Source organism: Olea europaea, chromosome 20 (genome assembly GCF_002742605.1).
Source record: "Olea europaea var. sylvestris chromosome 20, O_europaea_v1, whole genome shotgun sequence".
In the NCBI taxonomy this organism is placed as follows: Eukaryota; Viridiplantae; Streptophyta; class Magnoliopsida; order Lamiales; family Oleaceae; genus Olea; species Olea europaea.
Genome location: NC_036256.1, coordinates 5,672,694 through 5,692,945, shown reverse-complemented (window position 1 = coordinate 5,692,945; position 20,252 = coordinate 5,672,694). Strand labels below are relative to the sequence as shown.

At 32.9% G+C, this 20,252-nt stretch overlaps 1 protein-coding gene across 1 annotated transcript; it reads right to left on the bottom strand.

The window, feature by feature from the left end:
* Window positions 1-2,367: 2,367 nt before the first annotated feature.
* On the bottom strand, window positions 2,368-4,126 carry LOC111369488 (adenylate isopentenyltransferase 5, chloroplastic-like). The gene is made up of 2 exons (XM_022991012.1): window positions 3,766-4,126; window positions 2,368-3,640 (listed from the first exon to the last, which is right to left on the bottom strand). The coding sequence occupies exon 2, from the start codon at window positions 3,631-3,633 to the stop codon at window positions 2,641-2,643; it is 993 nt and encodes a 330-aa protein (XP_022846780.1). The 5' UTR covers window positions 3,634-3,640; window positions 3,766-4,126; the 3' UTR covers window positions 2,368-2,640.
* Between the last annotated feature and the right edge of the window lie 16,126 nt (window positions 4,127-20,252).

The window sequence follows — 20,252 nt, the reverse complement described above, 5'->3', positions numbered from 1 at the left end:
ATAAAGATCACTTGACACCTTATATATCCGGTAATTGTTTGAGACTTCCGTTGCTTTACTAAAAGTAGTGTTTTAAAAAGTAATGCGTGTCAATGCATGGAGACCAAGTTTCAGACAAGACGAAGCTTAGGTGAGGCCTAAATGTGAAAAAAGGTTTTCGTATTTTAATATTATTTAAAATTTTTAATCAATATAATTTTTTTTTTAATAATTAAAATGATACCTACCAAATATCTAAAATAAATTTATAGGAATTTATATATTTTTTCGAAGTTTTCAACAAAAAAATAAGTTTCAAAGTCATAAAGACAAAATGTAGATATCATAGGAGCTTGAATTTTATCTAACTAGTTATCGAATTCCAATTTAATATCCTCTTCTTCATCTAATTCTTCCTCCATGTCGTCCGATACAAAATCAATTTTTTAAGAATTGTTAAAAAATAATAATTTATATGTAATAATGTGTGCTTAGACGCGCATAGGCATGCCTTAAACAGTTAATACTGTCGTTGATCGCTAATTTAGCTCCTAGGCCCTTTTGCCACGCCTCACACGTTGGCGACGGCTATGTGCCATTTTAAACTCTGACTAAAAGTGTGCTTGGAAAGATTTTCCAAAATCCTAAGAGCACTTCTTGGAGTGTAAAAACTATTTTATTTAAGTGGAGTTATTGACGGTTTGGCTAAAATAAAAAGAAAAAGAAAACATAAAAAGTTGTTTTCGATACTAAAAGCTATACTCACAATACCTGTGCCGAATGAATCCTATTACACCTTATTTATATGAATGCTATCCTACATATCTATCTCTCGTAATCTTATCATTCCTAATTAATATGGTGTAATAAAACGCACCTTAAAACTACATAGTTGCCTAATAATCTATTTTGCATGGTCATCAAACATCATGCATATTCATTTCGGTGAAACGTGAGAGAATCCAGTTCCATTATTTTATTTAATCAAGAATCTTTCGGTGTTGATAACAAGAGAATTTAGGAAATTGAAGAAAGTTTCTTTATATCTAATCCCAAAAGAAGAATGGAATAGTTCTAAAGAGCCCTAATAATTTACCTCATTCAAAAAGCCTAAAGTGGTTAAAGAAACCAAAAAAAAGATGACATATTCTCTAGAATTAACTGTATTCCATTTTGATCACATATTCAAAGTATTAACTGTTCAATAAAAACCATCCATGTACTTGTAAAATTTGCGATGTAAAATAGGATTCGAGGAGGAATATGTACTCAAAACTTTGAAATATTTTTTCAAGATTCAAGTTCCAACCACTCAATAAAATTTAAAAAACACAGAACATATATTCCAATGCCAGTATGCATGTATACATATATATACTTGACTCTTAGATACACCATAGAGTTGTCAAGTCTTAGAATAATACACCTCAAATGGGAAAAAAGGATTACAAAAGAAACACCTAAAAAGAAAAAATGCAAAAACGCCACTCCATCTCTTTCTCATTATGGTGGAAACCCACACGCTTTATTGAAATATTACTAGAGCAATGCTACAATGACAAAGGAAATTTACAAAGTTAGGTTACAAAATCAAATTTACACCAATCATTTCAAAAATAAATTTTTAAATTATTTGAAATTAAAGGTCAAGATTTTGCCAACACACTTTGGCACTCCACTTTTGTATACCAACTTTGTAGGAGTAGAATTATTCATGTTGAACTCACAAATCATTTGAAATCAATGATTCAGATTTTGCCAACATATTTTGGCACTCCACTTTTATATACCAACTTTGTAGGAGTAGAATTATTCATATTGAGCTCACATCACAAAGTGCAGTGTCCCTACAGAACCTAAAATTTGCATTGCTAGCCCATGTCACAAAATTAAGCTCGTGTAAAATGTTAATATGGATACAGTACAGTATTCTATCAACAGTTGAAGAAGGCACTCCAAGGTTGACGTATGACTATGTCACACTAAGTGCAATTTATGAACTTTTACGTTTTTCTCTCTTTTGACCCTTTAGCTGAAGAGACATTAAGATGGTGTTTGGTGGAGATTTTGAAATTAATTTTTTGACTGATAGAGGTAAAAGTGGATCCTACCTATGAAAGAAGAATTAAAAAATGACAGTTATAATAGTAAAATAACATTAAAAAAAATTGATTTTAATTGCTTAAAATCATTACCAAACAACCTCTAAGTACTTGTTCGAACCTCATTTTTACCAAAACTCATTTTCAATTACATTCTCCCATAAAATAATTTTAAAGGTAAACTCAATTTTTTCTTATTTTTTAACCACAATTCTCCAAAAATTACTATTTTAAAACTCTTTTTTTTTTTTTCCTATAAAATGAGGCTCAAACTGGGACTAATCCCTTACAAAGTCTGTGCTATATTTATTTTAATATAACATGACAACATAGTGATTTAACTTCCAAAAAAAAAAAAAAAGAAGAAGAAGAAGAAGCCCAGCACGGATTCCTAAAATTCTTCCAAATGTACGGCCGCCCAAATTTAGGTACTTCAAGACTTGATAGCAACCTTTGTAAAGTAGAAAAAGGTAACGGTAGATTCTGGGTGTCTGCCACGTGTCCTTGACAAAGATTTACCTCTACGGCTGGCGCTGATCTTTGATAGATGGGGGTCCTATCAGTGGGTGACCGTTGCGACGGCTGTGGCATTGGTGGTTCCGATGACGGATGCCGCGGTTAAGGTTGGTGGTGCGGTTATGGTTGATACGAGATTAATGTCATCGTCATGGAGGAAGCACTCAACAATCCCGGCACTTGGCCCGGCCACCACTCTTTCCCAAGCTTCATCAGCTTCCACCCCACGTTTGAGGAATGCTTCCGTCGCGTCCAGGCGGTGCATATTCCACTTTAGTTGGTTCTGGAGCCTAAGAATGTTTTGGTGCTGACGACAAGCCAATTTGCACGTGTTATCTTTGATTTTATCGATTGCTGCCTTAAGAAGTTTAGCCCTCGTTTCATAATCAACAATTGACTTATTCCTGAAAAATTCATCCATTTCTGGCACACCAATGGCCCTTTTAATTCCCCGCGTATAATTTGCCTCGAGGTCGAAAAATTCCCTGGCTTCATCGACCAAACCTGCGTCAACCATTTGATCAACGCGTTTTGAGACAAATGAATGCAGGATTGCCATTGATACATCCACCCAAAGGACGAAAAATTCATATTTTGATTGAAACTCAAGATCGTCATTCACCAATGCCTTGATGTACGAATTTGAGCCACCGGCTATGATTGGTAGCCGGCCTTTTCTCATAATGGATTCCACTGCAAGTGATGCATGATGTACAAAATCATCAGAAGTGAAGTCCACATCAGGATCAATTATGCCTAATAAATGGTGGGGAATTCCGCGGCACTCTTCTTCTGTCACTTTGTTTGTTACTATGTTAAGTCCTTTATAGACTTGCATTTTATCAGAGTTCACAATCTCTGCATTAAAGCGGGTGGCTAAATCAATCGAAAGTCTTGATTTACCCGTCCCCGTTGGGCCAACTACTATAACAACCTTGTTCTTTTGGCGCCGCGGAATATATTGATCCATGTGAAGTCCCCTTGGAAAAGTTAGAAGGCACTGTGCTTGCTGGCAGGCAGGTAGTGAAATCGCCATAGTAAACCTGCTTTGTTACACCAAAAGTTCAATATACACTTCAGAATGATGAAGACGAATGAAAACAATATAATTTTTTCTCATATATGCGGATACACAAGAAAAATAATAAGCTATGGAGGACCACTATACCTTTATATAACAGAAGATGTGGCAAACTGCAGAAGAAAATCTGAAAATCAGTGAAATTACTTTTCCTGTTTTTGCTTCCTGAAAAAGTTCTGATGAAGAAGAAATAGTAGGATAGTTGGAGTGGTATATAATCGATAAAAAGAAGAGAAAAGTGTATTTTCTGTATATTTATATTCTGTGTTATTATGAGCACCTCAATGATACATACAGACACAATAAAAGATATTGAAGAGAAAAAGTATAAGGAGAAAATGAAAGTTTTGTGAGCTTAAGAAAGACGAATGAGTATAGATAGTTATATGTCTTAAGCTGCTTCTTTGAATCTGCACAATTCGTAGAAGTGAACTGGTATTTATGGAGAAAAAAAGTGCGAGCCATGCATACTTATAGGAGGAAATTGCTTCCAATGTCAATTTTTTAATTTTCAACTACAAAAATGTCCCCCTTTTCATAATTGGGTAATTATATTACCACTACAAAAATTGTTAGTTACACCATCAATTTTTTATTTACTTAAAGTGGGTTTTTTAATATATTTATCATGTAAAATAATTTATTCTTCCACCACAACCATAAAACCTTTAAAAATTTATCTTCTTCCACAATCCCTCCTCCAACCCCCACCCTCAAAACTTCATCTTTCAATTAAGTTTGGCCATTAAAGAAATTAAATCTCTCTGATCGAAATTAAATTGATTCCATCAAAGAATAACGATTAAAAATTTACGTTTCAATGATGAAATTGATAGAATTTATTCTCATTCACAACCCTGGCAACATAGATTTTTGAACAAAACATAAAAGTCTATTTAAAATATCATGTCAAAATTTTTTTCAATAAAGATACATACATAAAAATAGAGCTTTTAGTACCGCATGAATTATCTTAAATCATATCAATTTACCTTCATGAAAATAGAAAGACACTCCAACAAAAAAAAAAAGAAAGAAGGAAACATATGAAGAATTTGGAAAAACTCCCAGTAATTTTCATAATTTAGCACCCTTAAACTGCCATCTAGGTAAGTGGTAAGAGATATAGAGAGAACATGCGATTGGGGGATGTTGAAGTGGATAACCAAGAGAATGGGAGCATTGATTCACATGAGAGGAGATTTTCAAGGGCTTTAGATTTTGTGTAGCCAGGAGGATGAGTGATTTGTGTAATGACTTTAGATTTTCAATACTTTATTAAATCATTTTTCAGTATCAAAAGATTTTATGGGAATTTTATTTTTATGTGGGCAAGTTTTGTTTTTATTCTGGAGTTTAATTGAGACTATGGCATTCCACATCATTATGTTTTGAAATGTTATTTTGATTTATTCAAATACACACACACACACATGTGATAAGTTTTTTATTTTTTATTTATTTTTATTGAATTAGGAGTATAATTATAAATTTATTGTGGTTTATTTATTAAAAATATATATTAGTTATGGTGTGATTATAATGTGGTGTAGTAATTAAAATTTGAAGTGGTAATATAATTACCCTTAATAATTTTGCCAAATTTTCACTTTTGGACTTTTTTGTCCTTCTAAAAATTTAAAATACCTTGAATCCAAAATTTTATGGATGTAATTATTGGTGATAATGATTTTGATCTAGATGCCTTTTTATTATTTTGGAAAGTTAAAAGACTAAAGGGAAATAAGTATTAAATACAATTTTACTTATGGCGTGTAAGTATATTTCACTCGGAAACCAACAATTGAACATAATTCAACATAATTCAAATTTTGTAAGGCCATTCATATTAAAACAACTTGAGGTACAAGGCTTCTCTACTCCAATTGAATCAAAACTCAATTGTGAATATTGATTACAACTATAAATATTACATGTAGTCTAATTATATATATAGACACGCGCGGCAGAAAGAAGTTTTTAAAGTCTCTAGCTAAGTTAGAAAAAGATTTGGACGTGCAATTATATAATTTTGCTTCAAAAATTCTTCTCATCAAATAAAGTAAGATACTTACACGTTCAAGCGATTTGTTTCTTTATGCTTTTAAATATTCAATCAAATATGCATAAATTGCCGGTGGACATTTGGATTATTTATAAAGAGATGAGATCCTTCAAGAATTTAAGACAATCTAAAATGGATTTCTCCGTTGGTTACTGATATACTCCACAAGATAATAATGGTATAAAGTGTAAATTTTATTGTTATATTATTGTATATGTAAATAGCACATCTCTTAATGGGTATTTCTAAATACATAATTTGATTAGTTTAGATCGATGGGATTTATGGCAGGATGGTGATACGAGCTATCAAGTGGATCGAAGAAAAATAAACATTAACTTTTTTTCGTTTTTCAATTTATTAATTAGTTCAATTCGTTCAAAAACATGCTAGCTGATTGTGTTATTTTAAAATATACTAATTTTATGTTTAATTTAATTTCATGGATATTAAAGTTATTTTATTTTATAGAAATAAACTTTTATTATTTTGCATTTAACATAAAGAAAAGTAAGTCTTTGGTAATGCTCTAGAGTTTATAAAAATTTGGTTTGTTACGATTTGATTAGTTGAAAAAGTTATAGAAAAAATTTGAAAACGTCACACCAAATCCCCAAATCCATCCCACCCTCACTTACTAAACCCCTACATATCCCCATTGCCGGAGATTTTCCTTTCTTCTTCCACACATCGTCCTACTCCATTTCTTAAAAATAAACCCTAAACCACGCCACTCTCTCACGTTGGTAAAACACCCTACCTTGCAGAAATTGTTCCTCATTTACATGATCGGTAATCCACGCCCATTAGGAGTAATTTCCACTTTTTTCTTCGGAGGTTGGATTTTCATTCCATTGTATAAGTCAAAATTGACAGAGAACAAGATGCTTGCACCCTAAAAGCAACTTCAGCAAGAAATTTGCTCAATTTTCTCCTTATTTCTAACATAAGGTATGATCATCTCCCATTGTTCCATTAACTAAGGTTTAAGGCTTTGTGATTTTTTTAATATTATTCAAAATGGTTGGATTTTTTTTTTTTGCCAAAAATGTATAATTATTTTAGGAAGTGTATTTTTTACCTTTAATAGATGGTGAGTTTGTCTCAAAATTAGAATATACATGTTATTTGCGGTTTATTTTCTCATGCGTTGAGTTCTTGTAAGGGATTTCACTGGAAATTTATGAGGGTGTGCTTGGTATATAGGCTGAATTTGTGGTTTATTAGAATATTTTGTCAGTTGTAGTTTATTAAAATATACATATTCATTGTAGTTTTAGCAATGTATATTGAATTTGTGGATTGACATGTTATTTTAATTTGTTGCAGTATGATTCAATTTGTTGATTCATAGCTTAAATAATGTGGTTCGTTCAATGATTCATTCTTTGGTAATGTGGTTCATTCTATGGCTAATTCAATTTGTTGCAATATGGTTCATTCCATGTTCATTGTACATTGAAATATCTTATTCATGTTTTTATCTGAAGATTTTCTTTAAAATATAGATAGATCATCTATCGAGAACATCTATCATTCTTGATAGATATTTACTGAATTTCTCGACAGCTACAATAAAATGAAAATGTGTTTGAGTTGCTTCAATATGTTTCGTACGAATTCATTACATGTTAAATCATCCTCTAACATTGGAATTTCTTCATGTTAATGAAGTAGTAGATGGAATTCGAACTCCCCACACTGGAAGTGGCTGAAAAGAGGAAAGAATTTTATTCAATAGGACTTCATTGACTCGAGCAACTATGTGTTGCTTTTGGACTTATAATTTATCATATTATTTTGAAATTATATCATGTCTATATTGAACAAAATATTTTAATTTTTTAATTCATATTCATGGGTGAAAAGACATTTTTACTGTGTAGCAAGACGAACTGTCGTGGTATCATTTGTAAATAAGTTAGATTGATCAACATACTACAAGTAATGCCTTACTGAAATATGATATCGATTAACGAAAATGAATTACTAAAACGTGTCAATAAAATGGTCACACCAAATGAATGTATGATTAATGATATTGACAAAAAAGGTTGATAAATGGAACATAAGAAATGCAAATAACTGTGTACTACAATAAAGTAAAACAAATTTGAGGTTTAGTCTTCCATCATGACTTTTGAACTTCTAACATATTTCTCCACTTCACCTGAAAGAACAATTTACATACAACACTTTACACACACTCATAAGCTGACTATACAACTTTTGAAATTCGTGAAATAAATATTTATTCCTGTATTAACTTGCTTAAATTTTGTTATTGATTTATTTACTCTAGGAAACATTGAACTACATATATCATGCTGGGTTTATTTTGTTTAGAAAACGGTAATACCTTAATTTTTTTTTAAAAAAAAAGAAAGAAAAAAAGAAAAGTGAAAGATACCATGCCAAAAAAATAATAATAATAATAAAATTAAAATCAAACAAAAAAGGGTAGGCGATGGATTGATTTATACTTGGTACAAATCTAAATCCATTTTCCATACATAAACATACACAACACATAGAGGAGAGAAACGAGAGCATGGAGAAAAGAAACTAAAGAGAGAGAGAGAGAGAGAGAGAGAGAGAGAGAGAGAGAGAGAGAGAGAGAGAGAGAAATTCGTCAAATTGTTAGAAAATAAGTGATTTATACTAGTAAGCTTGAATTCCCAAGTTTCGAAAAGTAAGTAAAAAGTTACTTATTGAAAAGTTATGTTAAATTTTAGGGTTGCTGAACTATTAGTTTAAATTCAATTTTATTGAAAGGAAATTATTGAATTAAGTATAATAAGCTATGTAATTGAGTTAAATGAAGAAAAAGTTAGCTCAAGCAATTAAAGGAATTCTAGAAATCGCTTAAATATGAAAATATTAAGTTTTGGTATCGTCTATATAATTATCAGAATTTCTTAAAATGGATAGTTGTTAATCTAAATATTATATCTTATTTCAGGCGGCGATACGGATATCGAAGCAATCTACCAACCGAGTTGATTTTGCGTACATAGTTCTGTAAGTGGAAAAAACTTATATATTTTTAAATATTAATAAACTAATTATACTATTACATTATGTTCAATTATGTGTCCGATTATATGATTATTAGGGAAATTCTTCTACTATGACACTTGCTGATATCCAAAGATTGTATATGGTATATTTGTGACTTTGGTATGTGAGACATATACAATATTAAGATCGATCAAAAAAGTATTCATGATTATTTACTTCTTCTAGTTCATTGAGGACCTTGGCCACGTTCTATCTATACTAATGGGTCTTGGTCGTGTACATATTGTTCACCCAGGGGCCATGGTAGTGTTCTATAATTGATTATGAGAGGTTTTTGAGACCCGCTTTAGTTCATTGAGGGGGCTTAAGGGCAGTATCGGAAGAGCTTAGCCTGAGAAGCAATCTACATGCTTATGACCAGATTACAAAGTTCAGTCTAGATTTTTCAGTATATTTGATGTGATGAGATTATAGTATGGTTATCAGCAGATGTTTGTATCTTGATTTTGAGATGATATTTTACAACGTTATGAGGATGTCTCACTTCTTGGCTGTAATTGTATGATATTATCTTGTGAATATGAAATGATATAAACTCGACTTTCGATAAAATGTATAAACGAGAAAGTATAAGTATTTTCGAACTTCTCTATTCACTGAGCTATCAACTCATATATTTTTCCACAATTTTTCTTATTAGGTAGCAATTGACTTTTTGGGCATATTTTGGAGTTGAGATTTTGCTTTTGGAGTCGAGCCACACAACATAGTTTGCGAGTATGATTCATTTCATAGAGCATATAGTCAATAGCACATGTTCATTTTCAAATATGATTTTTCATCACTTGTAAATAATTATAGGGTTCACTAAGTATTTTTCGTCCATATGTACATTCCATGTTATTTTCATTGTAAAAATTGAGATTTCGTCTTACCTCTATTGTGTTGTGTTATATTTTGGAATTTGTGCATAGTGAAATTACTTGTCTATTAGTCCTATTTATAGGGAAAATAATGTCGAAATTCTGTTAAAAATAATTTATAAAAAGTTGCATACTGTAGCTATAGTAGCCTTGATGGTGGGTTTGAATTTTAGTAGATATCTATCATCACTCACGTCATGTTTCAGGTTCACTAGCATTACTCGGAGCAAGCGTGTTAGGGTTGGTATCAGAGCATGCTTTAGACTACATACGATCATATTGTACATACATACATTCTAGTATTTAGTATATCATGCATAACTGTAGGTTAGTCATGCCTCATGGTAGCAGAACTCGAAGGCTCGAAGATATGTTGTTCCAATCTCACATTGTTCCTAATAGAGATGAACTTAGAGAGTTTGAGAGAATAGATGAATCAGTTGACCAACTTCCTGAACAAAAGGGACAAAAAAATGTGGCTAGAAATGATCCTGTGGCTGTTGAAAGAATCGCTACTGTTGTTGCTTCTGCTATGTGTAGTACTAATAGAGATTTTAGTATTGAGAGAGCTACGAAATTATGAGCTAAGGTTTTCATAGTACAGTTGATCCTATAGTTGCTCAAGGATGGATGATCAAGTTAGAGAAGATATTTGATGTTATGGGCTACCCAAACGATCACAAGTTGTGTCTTCCCACTTTTTTGTTAGAGGAGGGTACATATGATTGGTGGCAGTTGGTACAGAGTACATAGCGAGACCCTTCTATTATCAGTTGGACAGATTTCAGACGTATCTTTTATGAATCTTATTACCCTTGTTTGTATAAAGATGCTAAGAATGAGGAAATCTTAAGGACAGATGATTGTTGTAGAATATTAGTTTATATTCATTGAACTTTTGAAATATGGTCAAACTCTGGTAAGCAATGAAATGGATAAATGTAGATAGTTTGAAAATGGGTTAAGAGAAGATATCAGATCACTAGTGACGGCTGCAAGCTAGAACGAATTTGGCAAATTAGTTGAATCGGCTTTGAGAGTAGAAAAGGGCATTTTTGACAGACCAATTTGTAGAAAACAAATAATGTTCAGAACAAGCAATAGTAAGACGTTGGCGGGTGCTTCTAACTATATAGACTACACAAAGAGACAGTAGAGGATTTCTACTTGGTGTGTCTAGTTCGAATCAATTCAAGTCTCGATCACGAGGAAATCAAGGTCATAGATTCAGTCATAGTACTATGCAGCAACCATTGGCCAGCCGTACTCATATCAAAGTTCTTCCCAGAGATTATTTACTTCGAGACAGGGTGAGAGTTTGACTAGTACTAGATTTCCTTATTGTTGGTTTTGTAGAAGACTTCATCCCGACACGTGTTTAAAGTTCAAAGGGAGCGATATCTATTATCATTGAGGTCAAGGAAGACACATTAGAAAAGATCGTCCAGTTCTATCACAGGAAATTGGCATGATACAAAGGATGCTTCCTTAGTAGAGTGTTGATAATACAAGATAGAATCAAATTCAGAGAGATGCTTTGGCAAACATTGTGGCCCAATCTAATAATGCAAGTGGTAGTTGTCCTAAATCGAAAGGTCAAGCAGGGCTATCAATGACCTAGAGTAAAGTTTTTGTTATGACTCATTAGGCAGTAGAGGAGTCACCAGATGTTATTATGGGTATATTGTCTATTATATGGTATATTTGTGATTTTGGTATGTGAGACATATGCGTTATTGAGATCAACCAAAAAATTACCCGTAATTATCTACTTCTTCTAGTTCACTGAAGGGCTTTGGCCCGTGTTCTATACTACACTGAGAGGGGCCTTAACTGGGAATGAGGGGTCATGGCCGTGTACATATAGATCATCGAGGGGCCTTGGCCGTATTTTAGAATTGATTATGGAAGGTCTTTGAGACCCACTTTCATTCACCAAGGGGGCTTGAGGCCTGTGTCGAGAGTACATAGCCTAATAGGCAGTCTACGCGCATATGACTAGATTACAGAGTTCAATCAGAGGGTACATTTTTTATGAATTTTTCAATAAATTTGATATGATGAGATAATAGCACGATTATCGACTGATATTTATATCATGATTTTGAGGTGATATTTTATAGCATTATGATGATGTCTCATTTCTTTGCTATAGCTTAATGATGTTATCTTTTGAATTATTAAATGATATAATCTCGACTTTCGACAAAAATGTATAAACGAGAAAATATAATTATTTTTGAACTTCTCCATTCACTGAGTTATCAACTCATATATTTTTCTACGAATTTTCTTATCGGTAGCAATTGAGTTTTTGGATATCTTTTGGAGTTGAACCTTTGCTTTTAGAGTTAGAGCTGCATGACGGAGTTTGTTAGTATGACTTATTTTATAGAAGATGTAGGTAATGTTTGGGACACATGTTTATTTTCAGATGTGATTGTACATCATTTGTAAATAAGCATGGGGCTCACAATGTATTTTGTATCCATATGTACATTTCATGTTATTTTCATAGTAAAAATTGAGATTTTGGTTTATCTCTACTGTGTTGTGTTATATTTTGGGATTTGTGCACAGTGAATTAAAGGTCGATTAGTCTTGTTTACAGGGAAAATAATGCCGAAATTCTGTTAAAAATAATTTATAAAAAGTTGCATATTGTAGTTGTAGTAGCCTTGATGGTGGGTCTAACTTTTAGTTGGTATCTATCATCGGCTCACGTCACATTCCAAGTCCATTAACATTATTTAGAGCGGGGCGTGTCAAAAACAATTAAGTTCTTTCTTTATTCGGGGTAAAATAAAGTTTTAAGTTTAGGGAGTATTTGACTATCAAAAGTAGCATTTGGGAGTAATTATGACGAGAGTCTGATACTTAATTGTGCATGTTAATTGATTATTTTGGACTAAACCCGGTACTGGATGACAATGGGTGAAAATAAATGATAATTGGTAAAAAATGATCAAGTTTGACAAATTCTAGGTGTGGGAGACCAAAGAGTCATGTTTGAAAGTTGATGGATCTCAATTACAAAATCTAAGTACTTAATTCGAACAAGAAGAGGGATCATGCACCAAATTACACAAGTGAAAGGATAAATTTCTGTTATTTGGGATATGCTAATTGCACTAGAATTATGGTTCCCTATCATCTTGGGACTCTATTTTACACCTGAATTCTGGTCTATAAATGTGATTCTTTTTATTCAATTAAAAGGAAAAGGCTAGAGATACAATCTTGAGACTAAATTACCATAAATCTAAATTTCTCAAGATTTGTACCTCACTTTGGGATTGAAGATTGAATATTACAATTGGCCAAGAGATAGATACAACCACTTAAGAAAAAGTTGAAGATCTTTGTTGGGACATGGTAGTTAAAGAACAACAATTTCTAAGATTAAATTCTTATTCATTGTATTGATCATGGTGATATTTTTCATCTTTTTATTATTTTATTTCACAATGATGTAGCTTAGGTTCATATTTGTTTAATTCAATAAATTTCAATGCAACTTTGATTATGTGTTAATTAAATATTGTGTTTTAATTGACATTTAATTGTTTGATCTCCAATTGCATAATTTAAAGTTAATATTGATATTTATTTGTCTAGTTCATATAATGAATAACATAAGTTTCATAAGAGATCGAGAAATGATTATATCATATGCATTTATATATGAATTATTAAAATTAAATGTTTTGACATATGTATGAGTTTACATACATATATAGTAAATTCTGGCACGTGAATAAAGTAAGTTTTGCTGGAGAGACTACTAACTAAAGTCGATTAATTCGGTAATTAATACATTTAAAATGAGGTTGGATTGAATGAATGTTAATTGACCTGGGTGAATTAAAATTATTAACCACCAAATTCCAAAAGTTCCACATGCTCATTAGAATTAGATTAAATTAATATAATTTAGCCCTTGTTTGGCATCCATTAAATTAAGATTCATTTTTCTATCTCTTCTTATTAATCGAACATTCTCCAATAAAATAATATTACACCTAAACGTAAAAAAAATTCCTTCCTTTTTAACCACACATTCTTTAAAAAAAAAAAATACTATTTCTTTCATTATAATTTGAAATAGTGGAGCCAAAACAGGGTCAGGGTCTTAGTTAGAAGTTTATTTTCTTGATTTGATAATATGATAAAAATAGGTGCATGCAATAGAAGACATACTACTTCGTGGCTAATTCTTGGTCATAAAAGAGTTGATCATGAGAATAAGCCTAAAATCACTTCTTCAGATAAAAGAAATTGAAAAGTTCAAGAGAGGGATATGAGTGATGAGAAATCATATTCACATACTTATGATTTGGTTTTGTTTGGGAAAAGAGTTTTTTGAAAGTTGAAATACATAACTTGATTCAAGTAGCAACTATAAAGCTGAGAATGTGTATAACACACACACACACACACACACACACACAAACACAGAGGATGAATGTACGATATCTAAAGTTTGATAAAAAAATTGTTTGCTCGTGTTCCATTAACTTGTTTAAATTTTGTGATTGATATATTTACTTTGTGGAAACATTGAGCTACATACATCAAATTAATTTTTTGTTTAGAGTATAATTGAGTTTCTATTTCACTTTATTCGTAGACGAATAAATATTTAAATTTTGGAATTTTTTGTCCATCAAAAGTATCCTTTCTGAGTGATTATGATGAGTTTGATACTTAGTTATATTAGTTAATTGATTATTTTAAGAGAAAATTTGGCTTTGGATTAGAACAGATGAAAATGAATGATACTTATTAAAAAGGATCAAGTTTGATATTCTGAAAGTTGGGTTAAAAAGGATCAAGTTTGATATTCTGAAAGTTGGGGATCAAGGAATCACATTTGGAAGTTGAAGTACATCAATTGCAATATTTAAGGACTTAATTCGAACAAAAAGAGAAAATAGGGACCAAATTGCACAAGTGAAAGGATAACTTCCAACGACTTTCTAATTGGAATAAAATTGTAATCCCCATCATCTTGGTAATCTATTATAAACCTAAATTAAGGTTTGTAAATATTATTTTTTTTTCATCCAAATTAATATGGAGATGCTAGAGATACAATCTTGAACCTAAATTACACATTCATAAACTTAAATTCCTCAAGATTTGTAACATAATTGGGGATTTGAAGTAAAAGATCACAATTGATACGAAAATATACAATCAATCTAGGAAGAATTGAATATCATTTTTGGGATTTGGGTGTCAAAGAACAATTGGTAGAATTAAATTCTCATTAATTGTATGGAACCCAATAATATTTTTCATCTTTTTGTTCGTCTATTTCAGAAGTATGAGTGGCTAAAAAGTTGGTTGTTAGGATGAAAGAAGTAGCTTAAATTTAATAGTTGTTTAATTCATTTAATTTTAATGCAACTTTACGTGTTAATTGCATATTGTGTGTTTAACTGACATTTTGCTTGATCACCAATTGCTAGATTTAAGGATAGTATTCAAAACAATATGAGATTTATTTGTCTAGTCGTGCAATAGGCAACATAAGTTTTATAAGAAATCTGGAGATGATTATAGTTTATACAATCAAATTTTAATTTTTAAAATTGAATGCTTTTACATGTGTATGAATTTACATAGACATATAGTAAATTTGGGCATGTTAATATGATTAGTTTTGCATGAACGATATTACTACCTAAAAATTAATTAATTTGGTTGTTAATACATATGAAAAAAAGGCTAGATGACGTTGGATTTAATGAATATTAATTGACCTAAGTGAAATTGGAATTCCTGCCCACTAAAGCCCAAAAGTCCCGTACAAACTCATAGGATGTATATTAATTTAGTATAGTTTAGTTATACATATAAATACTTGAGTATGATATTTGGTTACTATAAAAATCTGGATTGAAGCTAGATTATGATAAAATTAGAAGTAAATACTTAGTACATGTACCCTCCATTCACTATTATTATTTGTCACGATCCGTACACTTGTACAATCACATGATCATACTCCATGAATGTTATCAACTGCTGAAGAAATTGAACAAGCTCTTAAAATATGGAATAATGATGTGATAAAATTAGAAGTAAATACTTAGCACATGTACCCTCCATTCACTATTATTATTTGTCACGATCCGTACATTTGTACAATCACATGATCATACTCCATGAATGTTATCAACTGCTGAAGAAATTGAACAAGCTCTTAAAATATGGAATAATGATGTGATAAAATTAGAAGTAAATACTTAGCACATGTACCCTCCATTCACTATTATTATTTGTCACGATCCGTACATTTGTACAATCACATGATCATACTCCATGAATGTTATCAACTGCTGAAGAAATTGAACAAGCTCTTAAAATATGGAATAATGATGTGTTTGGGGACCTAAGAAACGGCGTTGATGAGGTAAAAAATAATAATATTCATATTAAAAATCAAATAGCGACACGATGTTTCTTTGAAGAATTGTTTCAGGTTAAGTCATTTACAAACTTTGAGCTTGATGTACATTTATAATGTCAGGAGAGAATATTTTAAGGATCAGCGCAGGATAAAATGAGTAAGACAAGATGATAGAAAGAGTGTGTTCTATCACTCCATGTTACGCATCCACAAAGTCTTTAGTCTACGTTGGTCCTGAAACGAAAGAGGAGAACATCGCTCTTATTGCTCTTCCATTAGATCTGAAAGTCAAATAGGTTGTCTTCGCCTGAATTATCTTGCTCTCCTCCTTAAACATTCTATTAAAATAAATATATTGTATTATTGAAATTATTATTACGGGTCATACCATATTCAGCAATATTATTTTCCTTATCACTCATGTTGTAATTATTTCTATGATTTCCATTCCTAAATTAGCCTCGATTTCTCTTTCACGTGTACTATAAAAGACTTGTGAACATTCATTCAAAGTAAATGAGAATTATTTCATTCACATATCAATTCCACCATACGACACATTCGCACTGATAATGGTTAAGAATTCCTTGCTAATGCAACTCAAGACTTTGTTTTGAACAAGGTACCCTCCATGAACTTGCTTGCCTGGAAACACCTCAACAAAATGGTTTTGCTGAGTGAAAGCACCGTCATATTCTAAATGTCGCTCGATGCTTATGTTTTCAAGCTCATCTTCCTTTCACTTTTTTGGGTGATTGTGTTCTCACTGCTACATATCTCATCAACCGTACCCCGTCCTCCTCCTCACACAATATCTCTCCTTTTGAGCGACTTTATCAACATATACCTCAATATGATCATCTGCGTGTCTTTGGTTGTCTTTACTATGCTCACACCATATTTGCTCATTGTGATAAGTTCCAACCTCGTGCTCGTCCTTGATTTTTTTAGGATATCCTCCTACTTATAGTACATATCGGGTTTATGACTTAGAGAGTAAGAAGACCATAATCTCTCGAGACAGTACCTTTCTTGAGCATGTTTTTCCCTTCAAACTAATACCTCAGTCGTCCCCATCACCCATCGTCTTACCTCTTCCTATCCCTAACCATCCCATTTCCCCACCATCGACCACACCTGTAGGTCCCATTCTCGCCCCGCCTCCCACTAGTCCTCGTCGTACTATACAACGTCGTGCTCACCTTACTGACTATGTTTGTCATACTCTTCCATCGTCTTCTTCTGTTGCGCACACCACCGCTCTAGCCACAGCTACAGGTACTGCTTATCCCCTATCTAATTTTCTTTCTTAACATAAATTTTACCTTGGTCATCTTGCTTTTTTATCTGCTATATCACAATCCCATGATCCTACTCGATATTCTCAAGCTGCATAACATTCCCATTGGCTTAATGCTATGCAAACTGAGATTCGAGCACTTGAATCTAACAATACTTGGCACCTCACACCTCTTCCTCCTGGTAGGATGCCTATTGGTTGTAAATGGATATTCAAAACCAAATTTCATGCTGATGGTTCCATTGAAAGGCATAAAGCTCGGTTAGTGGCCAAGGGTTACACTCAGGTTGAGGGCTTTGATTATAATGACACTTTTGCACCTGTCGCTAAACTTGTGATTGTTCCCTGTGTATTGGCCATCGCAGCCGCCCATCATTGGCATTTCCATCAGCTTGATGTCAATAATACTTTTCTCCATGGTGATTTAGAAAAGGAGGTCTACGTGATGCTTCCTCCAGGTTATAGTCGCAAGGGGGAGACTCGTGTTTGTCGTCTCCTTATCTCTTTATGGTCTTAAGTAGGCTTCACGAAATTGGTACTCCAATCTATCTTCTGTACTATTATCTGATGGTTTTACCCAATTTGTAGCGGACCACTCACTTTTTACTGGGACCATTGGCTCCTCTTTTACTGTGGTTTTGGTTTATATTGATGACATTTTAGTTGTAGGAAATGATCTTTCAGCCATTACTACCCTCAAAACATTCCTTGATGATCGTTTCAAAATCAAGGATCTAGGCAACATGAAGTACTTCCTTGGTCTTGAGGTCACTCACTCACCACTTAGGATCTTTGTCAATAAGAGGAAATATGCCTTGGATATTCTTGCCGACTTTGGCAATCTGGTTCCTGACTTGCTACTTTTCCCATGGATCAGAATTTGAAGTTTACTCCAAATGCGGGCACTTTGTTTCTGATCCTAGTTCATATCGGCGATTGGTGGGCCGCCTTGTTTGCCTCACTATTACTCATCTAGACATCTCATTTTCTGTCAATATGCTAAGCCAATTCATACAGAGACCTCGGGACTCACACTACCAAGCTGCCTTTCATGTTCTTCGCTACCTAAAAAGATCACCAGGTCATGGATTATTTTATTCTACACAATGTGATTTTTGGCTTTCTGCTTACTCAAATTCTGATTGGGCCAGTTGCCCCACTACTCGTCGCTCTACCACTGGGTTCTTTATTACACTTGACTCCAGCCCTATCTCTTGGCCCATAAAGAAACAGACAGTTGTCTCTCGTTCTTCTGTCGAAGCTGAGTACCATGCAATGGCGGTGACCACTTGTGAACTTGTTTGGCTTAAGTCACTTCTGCATGATCTTGCTATTTTTTCGCTTTTTTGTGATAATGAAGATGCCCTTCATATCACTCGCATTCCGGTCTTTCATGAACGTATTAAACACATAGAAACTGATTGTCATCTGATACATGAGAAGTATCTCTCTGGACTGATCTTTCCTACACAGGTCTCTACCAAGCTTAATTTGGCTGACATTTTTACCAAGGCTCTTGGAAAGGCCCTTTTCCAGCATTTTGCTCGCAAGTTGGGTATTACGGATCTTCATGCTCCAACTTGAGGGGGAGTGTTATGACTCATACCATATTCAACAATATTATTTTCCTTATCACTCATGTTGTAATTATTTCTATAATTTCCATTCCTAAATTAGCCTCGGTTTCTCTTTCACACGTACTATAAAAGACTTGTGAACATTCATTCAAAGTTAATGAGAATTATTTCATTCACATATCAATTGTAACAATTATTGTGTATACTTCAGAAGACCTACAAAAGTTGAACAGAGCTATAATCTCTATGTAGTTACTATTTTGATTAACAAATCTGTTGGATTTTGACTACCTGAATCTCCTCAAATGTTGATATCCATCCCTAAAAAACAAAATGACGAAATGCTTGCAAAATCATTTTCTCAATCATTTTCATGTACTTTCTTGGACGATGGTTAAAGTAAAATCTTTTGCACTATTCTGGATATATAGTTAATTGCAGCAGTACGAACTGTGAATACATCATCTACATGTTTCAAGTTGTTGTTTTCTAGTGGGTATCTATTAAACATGAATATTCACATGTTAGGACAAAGATGGCAATGGATGAGGAATTGAAGTGGATGGCGTCATTCACAGTACAGATCCTGCAAAGGAGCCAAGCCACGAAATCAAAAGAAAAAGAAGACTAGCTTGAAGAAACCATTGTTGGAAACTTGGAAATGGAACAGCAACTTTTATAAGAGAATATAATGATTAAAAGAACGTTAAACTTTATTATTAATACTCCAAAATGATTTACCAAAAACGAGTATAATCACTAACCTTTTATGTACTTTACAAAACACTTAGCTTAGTACATATGTTATTATATGCAAACTTGTTAGGATCTTTCTCTTCCTACTCACGGTGATTTCCGGGCTCAGTTAACCATTAAAACCGAATTCAACATCAAATTGGAGTCACCAAAGCCGCCGGCGCCTCTTCCTCCTATGGTTGCTTTCCTCCTTTGCTTTGTTGATTCAATCCACACACTTAGGATGGATACCACTCAGGTAAGGTTCACAAAGACTGAAGCAATTGGGATGGAGAAGAAATCACGAAGAAGATGAAGGCAGAAAAGCATGGCAGAACACGGCAGTTTCTATCTCACGGCTTCAACTAACTGGACGGGTTTCAATTAGGATGAAAACACCAATATATATAGTAAGTCAAGTGGCCAACATAAGGTAAGTAGGGATATGGTAAGTAGGCTCAACTAGGGTTAACTTCCAATAGAAAGAATCAACAAGTCACAAAGAGTATTAGCCGTCCAATAGGTAAAGCAACGT

Bases quoted from the DNA above. Each gene is read 5' to 3' on its own strand.
- LOC111369488 (XM_022991012.1), bottom strand. From the start codon at position 3,633: ATGGCGATTTCACTACCTGCCTGCCAGCAAGCACAGTGCCTTCTAACT.